This window comes from Eretmochelys imbricata, chromosome 17 (assembly GCF_965152235.1).
Source record: "Eretmochelys imbricata isolate rEreImb1 chromosome 17, rEreImb1.hap1, whole genome shotgun sequence".
NCBI classification, from domain to species: domain Eukaryota; kingdom Metazoa; phylum Chordata; order Testudines; family Cheloniidae; genus Eretmochelys; species Eretmochelys imbricata.
The window spans coordinates 15,999,294-16,011,933 of record NC_135588.1 but is presented as its reverse complement, the minus strand read 5'-3'; the positions used below and the strand labels follow the sequence as shown (position 1 = coordinate 16,011,933).

At 46.4% G+C, this 12,640-nt stretch overlaps 1 protein-coding gene across 1 annotated transcript in view; it reads right to left on the bottom strand.

Moving 5' to 3' along the window:
- Positions 1-12,640, bottom strand: part of CASTOR2 (cytosolic arginine sensor for mTORC1 subunit 2) — a 167,406-nt gene that overhangs the window by 7,806 nt on the left and 146,960 nt on the right. The window contains exons 5-8 of the mRNA XM_077836946.1: positions 10,383-10,506; positions 9,737-9,847; positions 7,378-7,460; positions 3,630-3,724 (exon numbers count right to left, since the gene is read on the bottom strand). Coding sequence (XP_077693072.1) covers positions 3,630-3,724; positions 7,378-7,460; positions 9,737-9,847; positions 10,383-10,506 — 413 coding nt within the window. The remainder of the gene's footprint in view (positions 1-3,629; positions 3,725-7,377; positions 7,461-9,736; positions 9,848-10,382; positions 10,507-12,640) is intronic.

Below are 12,640 nucleotides of genomic sequence, written 5' to 3'. Positions count from 1 at the left end.
AAGGCCGAACAAGGAACAACCTGCTGTTATAAAACGTTCTCATTTCTGCCAGGTGCACAGAGACCAAGAGACTGTGGAGGGAGGAGGGGGGCAGTTGGGAGGGGACACAAGGTGCAAATTTAATCCTTGAGAAACATCTACACGCAGCAGTGCCTGGCCCAGGAGGGTTGTCGACATAATGGAGAGTGGGGTCCAAAATCTCCCCCTTATAGAGAAAGGCTTTCTTCCAAGGAACAAACTCAGAGCTTTACTAACACAGACAAGCTTCAAAGCAACTCAGAACATGGGGTAACCACTGCTAAAGACCTTTTCAGCCTTCAGCAGGTGGAGAGGGGAGATTATTCACCCTTCTCCCGAGGTAAGCTACCCCCCACAGCAGCTGCTCCTTTAGAGGATCTGACAGTCCTCTCTGTTGTTTCATACATCAGGAAGAGGAGGAAAGGGATGGAAGGAATTAGCTGCTTTTTTCCTCTATTTCATCTTAATAGCTCTGGCAGACCCCACCAACTAAAAAGAACGGTCTAAGGATGAGATGTACTCTTGAGGAGAATACCAAATATTTTGGCAAGCCTTTAGAGAGGGATCTCTCCTTGGGACTGAAGAATCCCTGAAGCCGATTGGAGCGGATGTGTGTCTAGAAGAGCTGTCCAAAACAACAGAGCGCTCAAAAGCCATTGCAGGGGCCTCAAAGGCCCTGCAGCCCTGCACCCTATCCAAGGGTGGAGTTCAAGCTAGAGAAGCGGCGCCAGGAATCAAGGTGAGGCCTTGCCAATCAAAGGCCATCTCAAGCCAGGCGACTCAGTGCTGGATGCCCAACCCTCTGGAGTTGAGTCAATTTAGCAAGCTTTCCTCTGGTGCAGTAAGGGCTAACTTGCGATGATGCAGCTTGGCAGAGAGTTTTGAGAGGCCAAATGGAACAATTTTCTTTGGTTGGAAAGGGGCTCTGGACAACGTTGTGAAAGAAAATGTTGCAAGGAAAATGCAAGTACACTGATTTCTGCTGGACAGCATGAGTGATCAGTAAACTTCCCTGGGTGGGGAGGTTAAATAGCTGAATTAATCCTGGCCAAGAAGGCAGAAAGCATAAAGGTGTTTGAGGGAGCAAGTGGAGAGAGACTTTTAGATGAGGAAATTGCTGGCAGAATTACTGCATTTGCATGGCTGCAAATGAGCAGCAGGTATACGCCGGTAGTAAAATGTATAATTTAAAAGGTCTTGAAGAAATAGCTGCCTTTGCAACCAGAAGCACTCGGCATCTTTTGCCACATACAGAAAGCATGCACCTGGACCCACAATGACAACCAGGAATGTGGCACAAAGCTAACAGTATTGACTTTTGAAATGGTGTTTTATTGGCTTATCTTATCAGTATAGTTAATGTTCAAGAAAATAAGCCAAATGTATACAACAATTTGACCTTTGCTATCTGGAACCATGTTTACTTTGACTCTGTGCACATACGGCCTATGGGCTGTAAATGGGTTGTGTCAACTGTGAAAGGCTGAAGTAATTAGTTTTTAAAAAAAAAACCCTGAATCTGCTCTTTGAGCTTTTACAGGTCAAAAGTCAGGACAGTATAATAAGTGTCTGGTGATGTAATGGGAACTGTAATGCAAACAATAAAGGACAGAATTAAAAAAAAAACCCTAGTCACAGATTTATGTTAGCTGAGATTATCACATGGACTGCTGATTTGCTGTCCTGCTGAGGAACCGATCCAAGCCAAACTCCATCCTGGTTGCATCCTGCAGGTGCAGCATTATTCAAACAAGTGTGGTGATTGTGCATGCAATTGTAGTAACTGTGCATGCAGTCACACAACGGTGTGCATGTTTTCTAGAAAATCCAACCCAGTCCCTCCCCACCGTTTGCACAGTTTCAAACAGAAACCAAACCAGAGGTGGGTTTTCAAATCTAGCCTTTAAGGTGGCCGGTCATGTGGCCCAGGACAGCCAGGGAGCTGAGAAATGGAGCTTTCGGCTCTTTCTGCACTGGCCTAAGGTGGCAGCTTTTTCTACATGGATTTGCAAAAATACAGATGGAAATTAAAGTGGTACAATCTTCCCCACTTAGGTCAGTGTATCTGGGCTAACACTGGGCATACAGAGCAGAGTGTCCCTAATCTAAACAGAGTCGAGGCCACTGGTTCTCATGGGAAATTCCCAAAAAACATGGCTGACTTGACGTATTGGTAACCAACACATGTTCTTATGAAGAAGCAGTAAGGTGGTAACAGTCTCACCTTTTCATCTTGTTAGAAGGGAGATAAAGATACTGGTCAAACCAGAATACGCCACCTGCACTATAAAACATTGCAATGGTGAAAGGAGCGTGTCCTGATTCTTGTCATGCATAGGTTGTCGGGGCTACCCACAAACTCCTTAATCGCGCCATGTGAGTGGTGCCAGAACGACTGCAAAACTTTGCTCATTGGCTTCCATGGGCCTACTCACAGGCTTAAGGTGAAGAACATGCTTTGCTGGATTGGGGCCCAAGGGAATGGTCTTAATGACTTGAAAGTGGCTGCTCACGTAAGCAATAATGATTCTCAAGGATTGGGGCCCAAGCCAGGGAGTACAAATTCAGCTGGGATAGGCATTAGCAAGTTCAAATGCTTAGATAAAGTTCCTTAGAGGCCTGCACAACTGAGCTGGGACTGCAATGAAATCATGCTCTCTGGAAGTATTTTGGGGCCAGACCTAGCTGAAACCTGGAAGCAAAAAGATGCATGAAAAGCAGAACAAACCAAAAATAGGCATTCGAACACTTCAGAGCTTTAGACAATGTTTCTGTCTAAGAATGGGCAAAGACTGAGAGGGGTAACATCACTTCCCCTGAAACTCCGTCCCTGCTGCGGCACTTCCTGAAGCCACAGCTCTAGGATTTCTGTAAATCATGATGGCGGTAGTAGTATCGTGGAACACGATTTTCCAAGAACAGAAGGGATGACTAGGAGCTACAACCCCCCCCGCCCCAGTATACACAGCCTTATAGCCACCACTGCAATGTACTGAAGGGCAAAGGCCATTGGTTTGCGTTAGAGTGTGGATGGAAAGGATTCCAGTGGCAGGAGACCGTCTCAAGAGTGGACTAAGCAATAAGACACACGCACAATAAGCAAGACAAAGAAAATCACAGCTGGCGGGGCTGCACTATGCCAGCATACACAGGACATAAGCTTGGGCTTCCCTCCCCCTTTCCCTGGAATGAGCCATCTCAGCAGTATCCCATCAGCCTCAGCCAGGCTCAGACAGTGGACAGACCTCAAGCTGCTGATGTGTCCGGCTGACCAGCCATGGTAGCCAAGTCTTAGAGACAGGGGTGCAGCAGGGCGGAAGGGTGAAAGTTGACTAGCGATGAGGCACCCCTCAGTCCTCCACCCCACACACTCCCACCCCTCTGGCACGGACTTGAATTAAATGGTCACTCAGCAGCAGATGAAAATCATCAGGAAGATCACGCTCAAGCAGAGGAGAGAGGTTTCTGGCCCCTCTGCACTTGGCTACCTCAGGCCCGAGTCACTTTAACAAGCAGTCGTAAAGAGAAATGCCAAGGATTGTTTTCTCATGGGGGGAAAAAGGACTAGCTCTGCCCTCCTCCTCACACCTCTGAGCTATTCAGATACTTACCAATGCGTGATCGAACTTAAAAGTACTGATGTAGTAGGCTGGGATGTCGGAGGCAGCCAAAGGCTCAGAAATCTGAGCAACAATTCCACATTCATCTAGGGGAAGACAAAGAACAAAAATAATGTTTCCAACAGAGCTCCGCCATGGGAAAGCACTCATAGATCTAACTAGCTCCTGTCATGATGCCAAAAAAACTGAGAAACCCCCCAGCAGTAAGCCTGGGGCATAGGTGCGGGAGACAGGGGTGGTGGGAGCAAAGGGCCATGCCCCCCCAACTTTTGAGAACCTGAACTTGCCAGAAGGGCAACGAGGGGGGAGAGAAATGGGGGCCTAAGCTCACTTCTTGGCTCTGGAGGGTGGGTGGCATGACAAGAGCAGCGGCAGGCCAAATGGGAGTGAATGCCACTCAAATTTGGCCCAGTTTGGTTGCTTGGTCCCCTCACTTTTGCAGTCCTTCCAGTGCTACTGCCTGAGGGTGATTAAAAGTGAGAAAAGGAATTAGAAATACCGAGGATAATGCAACAGCTATACACAATTCCCTAAACAGCTGCTTAATTACAACTGCTTGGCCTTTGAATCCCAGGGTTTCCTGTAGGAATCTGGGTTAAGACTCTGCGCTAACATGGCTATTTCATTCCACTGTCTTTTGTGTATTTTCACTTAATCTGGATTCAGACAGCTGCTGAATTACACTGTGGACATGTGCCGATTCAAAATACCATGTTAATACTGAAGGGGTATCTCCCTGCTAACGGGACAAGCTCTGAAAAATGAATGACCAACTCCTCATGTTAAAGGCAGGGAGCTTTTTAGCATGGAACACACTTTAATATATAGAAGCTGTCTCATGGATACCTGCCCTGCCCATGGGCTATCATCCAGCCGTGACTTCCCTGCCCACTGGCTATTGCCCATTCACATTGGTGATCATGTAACATACCTGTGGCATCTACAACAACTGCTTACATGCAAAAGTGACATCAGGGAAGTATTTAACCTCTTTTCAGCTCCTTTTAATGAGACTCAACAGGTGGAGTGAGAAGGACACAGACCCATGTGAACAGTCACCTCTCTGCAGGCCCGCAGCACTCCAGACAACGGCTTGACAACTGTGCTGAAGCAGGAACGTCGGTGTCTCTTTATTGTAATGGCCCTTTGCTTCTGTCATTCTATCCATTTCCATTGATTAGGCTGTTTTATCATTTCTTACATGCTATTTCCCTTCCGATTTTATTCTCCAAGTGACCTCCCTGTAACTTCGTAATTAGTGACCTGATCAGGTAGTTGTGGGTATTTTTGTTTTTGTGCATGTGCAAAAAAACAAATACCCTTTGCTTCGATGTGCAGGCTCTTTCCTCCCCCAAACACACACAGTAGCACAAAGCACGCCCCTGGAGGAGTATTTATGGTCTGTTTAACAACTCAAATGAGACGGCAGATGCTTGAAGCAAGAGAAAATAAACTGGGCTCCAAGAGGACACACGTCCCACTAGTAAAAGGCAGTGACCTTCTTGTAGCACGAATAAGAATGGGAGTGACACAGCAGCCCCAGCACATACCTAGTCTCCTCTGCCAAGGCCCTTTGACTGACCCAGGGCCGCCGGTGTGTCTAAATTGCAATCCTAGGGCGCGACTGCAGCTCAAGCAGACGCACCGGAGCTAGCTTGAATCGAGAAGTGAAGCCGTGGCTAGCAGGGATGGCCCACACTGAACCATGCACTGCCAGGGTGTCACTGCTCCAGGACCTGAGCTAGTCAGATTAAAGGTAGCTCAGGTGTGTCTGCCCTAGCTGCAGCCCCCCACCAGGACTTCAGTATAGACAGATTCACAGACACAGTGAAGCACCTGGTATCCAGCTGCCATTCCAAGAAATGGTAAATGGAGCTGGGACTCCAGCCTTTCAGTAAGGGAAAGCCTGAGCACCCAACCACTTTTGAGTGCTAATTCTCATCCTCTCTCTTTACCAGTTGGGGCTGCTGTGAATCACACGCTAGTCTATCATTAGCAAAGTCTGCCCTTTCCCGACAGCTTGTACTGCAGGCATCGCTTTGCGTTGCGAACGGCTGAGGTTTGCCCAGGAAATATTTTGGCATGTCAACACTTTAACCACCCATAACCATCATCGCTAAAGCTCCTGTCCCCAGTCCTTGGTCCAAAGGCCAGAAGTGGTTTAGGAATGTTTGGTTTGAGGTCAGTGGAAGGTAACAAAACTAGATCAAAAAGGACATTGGAACTTGGAACCCGTCTCTTCTGCCCTACGGAGTGATTGCCTATCTGACAAACACCTACAGCACAATCTCAGCCAACCGGTTTCTTCCTGTGTGGAATCAGAGCTGAGTAGGGTTGCAGAATTGGGTTCACCTGTGCTCAAATGCTCCTGTTCAGCTCATGTAGAAAATGGGACTGTTCTTGGGAGCAAGCGCTGCAGGATCAGGCCCAATAAGCAGGAACAACATTCTGCGTTATTTGCCACACCTCCTCTTTTTCCTACTGGATCAATATAAATCCCAAAAACGTATGCACAAAACACTAATACTCAGAAGTATTTTCAGGGGTCTAATGAGAAACCACGAATGAGATTCAGGCAGGAAGCCTCCAAAGCTCCCTCATGGGCCCTTCCCTCTGTGTTCCTCCTTCCCTCATTAGCGGCAGATAATACACCATCTGACCTGCATCTGAGAAGGACTAAATGCTGGACATCTCTTAGCCTTACTCACATGAACCCTGGATCTGCCACAGTGACTGGTGTTCATGCTGACCTAGTGGCCCGGGCATCTTACTCACTTGAAATCCTAGGATAAGCCTCTGCTGCATCAAAGCTAACTTCCAGTAGCTCAGAGAGACTCTTCTTACTTGATCCTAAGCTCCAAGAACACTTGCTCTAAGCTGACATTACCACCACCAAAAGCCAGTTATTTAAACAAATGGCCAAAATTTTCAAAAGTGACTAGTGATCTTGGGTGCCTCCATCTCTGGGTGCCCAACTTGAGACATTTTTAAAGGACCAAGGTTTTTAAAGGGCGGGTGCTCAGCATTTTCTGAAAGATAGGCCCCTTAAAAGGTCTCAAGTTAGACAACTCACTCAAAGTGACAGGTCACTTCTGAAAAGCTTGGGCACTTTCTCCACGCGGTTTCTGCCAGATACACTGTGTAAAAGCCATGCTGATTTTACAATGGAATGAGCTAAGAGGGAATTTAGGACCACAATGGGATGAGGGAATTTAGGACCACAATTTAGGGCCACAATTCTGCTCTCACAAACTTGTAAGACTTTGTACTAAATCCACAGAAGCCACGCAGTTGCCCTGGATTTATGCTGGTGGAAGTCAGAGTAATATCTGTCTCCTGGTCTCACTGACGGGTTTCTAAAATGGACTGAGCCAGCCTAGCCTTTTCCTGTTTCACACGGACATGAAAGCTCATGGGCCAAAATTTTTGAAAGCAGGGGCCTAAATGTAGCTAACGCCATAGTCCAGTAATTAAATCTGATCGGGGGTTCGGGGGGGAAAGAGGGCGGAGGGGCAATGAGAGATACCGCATACACAGCCCTTTTGAAAATCAGACCATTCATCCTTGGGTTTAGTTGTAACTGAACTGGTTTTCAGACTCTTGTTCTCAACTCCACAATAGGCTGAAGACTCTCTAAAAAACAGGCTTAGCCAAAGCAATTGTTTCCTCTCCTCCTCCTCTATGTCTACGTGTGAGTGGCTATATTTGCACTTAATTGATTCTCCGACTGTTTACATACCAAAGCCAAGTGGCTGCCCGCCAATCCGAACCATCTTCCAGAGTTCTCCAGATGCACTTGTAAACAACAAATTATTAGGAAATCTATAAAAAAAAAAAAAAAAAAGGTGAAAGACTGTAATTAAAAGTACAGTAAAAGCTGTTTTATTTGGCATGTTGGGGCAATCGGAGGTGCCGGTAAGTGAAAAATGCCAGTTAATTAAGAGGGAGGGGGTTGGGGTGAGGGAGTGAATGAGTGTGGGGCAGCAGGTTGGGGTGTGGGAGGTCAGATCTGTGGGGGGGTGCTCACTTTGGGCGGCTCTCTGTAAGTGGTGACCTGTCCTGGCTGCTCCTAAGCAGAGGTGCGGCAGGTGGCTCTGCATGCTGCCTCCGCCCGCAGACACCACCCTCGCAGCTCCCATTGGCTGCGGTTCCCAGCCAATGGGAGCTGCGGAGCTAGCGCTCGGGAAGAGCAGGTGGGGGCAGAGCTCAGAGCCATCTGCTGTGCCTCCGGCTAGGAGCAGCCGGGACAGGTTGCTGCTTGCGGGGAGCTACCCGAGGTGAGCGGCTCCAAGATCCAGCACCAGCATCCCCTCCTGCACCAAAACTCTCTCCCACAGCCCGCACTCAATATCCATTCCTGCACCCCAACCCTCTGCTGGCCCTGCACCAACCGGACTATAAACCGGTATTTCAGTGAAGATCAGAAAGGCTGGTTTATAGAGCTTTCCGGTTGGTGAAGTGTCGGATGAAGAGCTTTGACTGTAGTAGTAACTTAAACACCCCTTGCACCAAAATGATGGAAGGGCTCTTCCGGGTCTATAACTGGGCTTGGAAGGATTCAACTTTTATTGCTAAATGTCGATTTCACCATACCCATGCAAACCGATATAAAACTATTTGATACATGATGTTGACAATTTGGGTTTTAAAGATTATGAAGCTTTTAACATTTTGAACCTCAACATCTACTGTCATTAAATAGTTATTGTCTGACACTTTTTGCAACTGTGAAAGTTTAAAACAATAAAAAAAAATGCTTAAATCCCATAACTGCGTGCAATCTGTGAAAATTTAAGTCAATACAAATAAAAAAATGTTTAAAAATAAACATTGATATTACCTGTCAAAATTATTTTAAAAATATGGAATTTTGTCAAGCCTATCTACAGCCCTGCCCAGCTTGAAATGGACAAGGAGCAGCAGGATTAAAAAACTGATGTGGCAAAACAAGGCAAACGAAGCTGGCTTCAGGTTTTCTGTTGTAAATATGACTGAATTGCGAAAGCCATGTGTGAGTGAGAGAGAGAAATGTGGGAGGAGTCACAAAAGGGGCTTTCTGAAAAAAATTCTGCTTCCAAATATTCAAATCTGGGGACTGTTAGTTCAAGGGCCCTAGCTGACACATGGAACCACATGGAGAGAGAAGCTGCCCTTGATCTATCTTAGGTATTTAGATGGCCCCCATGAGGCGTCTATATCCTCACAATGCCTGGAGAGGTAGGGAAGTGCTATTATTGCCAGTTTACAGATGGGGAACTTAGACACAGAGCGATGAAGTGACTTGTCCACAGTCACACAGAAGGTCTGTGGCAGAGGAGGGAATTGCACCCAGGTCCCCAGAATCGCAAGTTGGTGCCCTAGCTATCCTTCCTCCCTTTCAGAGCTCGATCCTGCCAGGCACAGACGGCTTTTAGTCAATAGAGGCTGAAGAAGCTTCCCCAGGAGGCAACTAGCACCCCGCAGAATCAGGCCCTAAGACAGTCATGACGAAGATCATACATGGCCTCGTAGGTCATGATCAACACTTCAGACTGCTTCTGGATACAACATCTGGTGCAGCCTTTAGTCCCTCAGCCCTTTAAGGAGTTGTGCGCTCTCATCTGGGACTGGAAGACGGAGAATAATACAAATATTACAGGACAGTATTTTTATTCAAGTCAGCTTGTGGGCTTGCTGGACAAATGCGTTATTAGCTGCTGCTGCACTGGCAAGATGTGGTGCATTACCATGACAATGAGACACAGCACTGACTAACTGCATGGGAAAGCAATGTCAGAAGACAGTGTCATTTAAAGCGGCCTGCATTCTATTCCGTGAGATTTTCTTGTCTGCACAGGTTCAATCTGTGAACAATGGGCTAACATTTTCCAAAGCACCTAGGAGACTTAAGAGCTTAAGTCCCATTTTCAAAAGTGACTTCGGCAATTAAGAGCCTCAATCTCATTGACTTTCAGTGAGACTTTAAGGCTCCCAAGTGCCTTCACCACTTTTGAAAATGGGAGTTAGGAGCCTCAGTCACATAGGTGCTTCTGAAAATTTTGCTTGTGGTCTTTTGGAGTCCAGATGAGCCCTGTGCTGAAGTCAGTCATGGGCCTCACCTCTGCTGTGTCTGTACATCCATCACCAAGGAGATGTAACCCTCAATGAGAGAGAAGGAGAAAAAGCGAATGTGTCCAGAGTCTTCACTGCCCACCACCGTGTCTTTTACTCTGAAGAAAAGAAAACAAAACAGAATTAACACCAGTCAGCAGGGGTATTGGAAATCCTGCCACAAACATGTGCTAATTTTATCAGATGCATTTTGAGAAGAAGGGTTCTATTTTTAGGTCCAACTTTTCCTGGAATTGGCCCGCTTTTTGGCAGAGAAATCTGATGCCTTTCAAGCCTAGCTTGCCAGGTGTTAATAGGTGGCAGCAATGCAATATTGTTACACTGCAATATGCCCACACAAGCTCATGGCATGAGTTAGTCCTGCTGGTTTTAATGTTTAAAGCCACCTAAATAGGAAGCAGGCATCCATTAATGGGAATTGGGCATCCTAATCTCCCATGGGCCTTTGAAAAATCTCAACCGACAGTTGCAACCCTCAAGAAGCCCACACTATAGATGATGCATTTTATATTGCACAACGCCAGCCCTGGATTCCTGCCAGTCTTGAAGAGAGCGATGCATATTTGTATGTTCACACTCAGGCCATGCTTGCACAGATGGTGCTGTGTGCCCCTGTCCCTGATATAAACGTACCCATTGGAGTAAAACATGACATCCATTAGGAGTGTAGCAACAGTTGGAAGGGTATCTGGATCCAGGCTGGTGACACAGAACATATTACTTGGACTTGAAAGAGGATGGATAACAGGCCTCTGAACTGAAAGAGACACACACACACACACACAGGTATAAAGCCAAGTTGGTATCAAGGTCACATCCCCTCAGATACTGTTGTTATCCACAGTGCCATAGACCAGACTTCCAGTCTTTGTACAGTCAATGGGATGACCCTCAGAAAAGGGAGGACACAGTCTTCTTGGTGGAAGGCCCTTGGCTGCTGCATTGACTACCTCTAGAAATCAGGGTAAGCCGAGTAGCAGTTAAGGCCCAAAGACAACTGCTTTCTTCAGTCAGGCATCCCCTAGTATTGGGACAGAAATAAGGTCCTGGCAATATTCCTCTTGGAAGACAGCCATTGAGAGTAATCGGTTACCAGGGTTAGGGAGCAGGGAAGAAGGACAAAGTCCTCTGGAATATTAACATTCTCCTCCTAACTGACACATGGAGCCTAAATGCTACAGCACTGGGCACACTGGAAACAAGTGGGGACTTCCGGTGTGTGAATTTCGACAGTTACAGGAATCTCAAATTGCAAGATGGGTAGCGAAGGCTTTCTAGCGCTGTGGGACTATTTAGGTGATGATATATTATCACTACATCATAAACATTCATTTGCTCAGAATCACGACCCATTCAGCTACACCCTTGGCTAACTGATCTCGCTGTGTGGCCCAGACCACACAGAGTGGGCGCAGGTTACATAAGCCCTGTGTAAGTGCTGCCCCTTGTATGAGACACCGGGACAGTATATGCCCTGAGGCATATACAGTCTATCAGATGGATTCAAATGAGGTAAGAGGCAGGCAGAGGTAAATGGCAACTTAGACTTTAATCATAGACTTTAAGGTCAGAAGGGACCATTATGATCACCTAGTCTGACCTCCTGCACAACGCAGGCCACAGAATCTCACCCACCCACTCCTATAACAAACCTCTCACCTATGTCTGAACTACTGAAGTCCTCAAATCATGGTTTAAAGACTTCAAGGTGCAGAGAATCCTCCAGCAAGTGACCCGTGCCCCATGCTATAGAGGAAGGCGAGAAAACCCCAGGCCTCTTCCAATCTGCCCTGGAGGAAAATTCTTTCCCGACCCCAAATATGGCGATCAGCTAAACCCTGAGCATGTGAGCAAGACTCACCAGCCGGACACCCAGGAAAGAATGTCATTCTTTGTCTATCACAGGTCATTGGGCATATTTACCGCTAATCATCAAAGATCAATTAATTGCCAAAATTAGGCTATCCCATCATACCATCCTCTCCATAAACTTATGAAGCTTAGTCTTGAAGCCAGATATGTCTTTTGCCCCCACTGCTCCCCTTGGAAGGCTGTTCCAGAACTTCACTCTCATAGTTAGAAACCTTAGTCTAATTTCAAGTCTAAACTTCCTGATGGCCAGTTTATATCCATTTGTTCTTGTGTTCACATTGGTACTGAGCTTAAATAATTCCTCTCCCTCTCTGGTATTTATCCCTCTGATATATTTATAGAGAGCAATCATATCTCCCCTCAGCCTTCTTTTGGTTAGGCTAAACAAGCAAAGCTCTTTGAGTTTCCTTTCATAAAACAGGATATCTTGAGTTTCCTTTCATAATACCCCCCGATACTTTCATAAGACAGGTTTTCCATTCCTCGGATCATCCTAGTAGCCCTTCTCTGTACCTGTTCCAGTTTGAATTCATCCTTCTTAAACATGGGAGACCAGAACTGCACACAGTATTCCAGATGAGGTCTCACCAGTGCCTTGTATAAAGGTACTAACACCTCCTTATCTCTACTGGAAATACCTCACCTGATGCATCCCAAGACCACATTAGTTTTTTTCACGACCATATCTCATTGGCGGCTCATAGTCATCCTGTGATCAACCAATACTCCGAGGTCCTTCTCCTCCTCTGTTACTTCCAACTGATGCATCCCCAGCTTATAACAAAAATTCTTGGAATTAATCCCTAAATGCATAACCTTACACTTCTCACTATTAAATTTCATCCTATTACTATTACTCCAGTTTACAAGGTCATCCAGATCTTCTTGTATGATATCCCGGTCCTTCTCTGTATTGGCTTTGTGTCATCCGCAAACTATATTAACACACTCCCACTTTTTGTGCCAAGGTCAGTAATAAAAAGATTAAATAAGATTGGTCCCAAAACCGATCCCTGAGG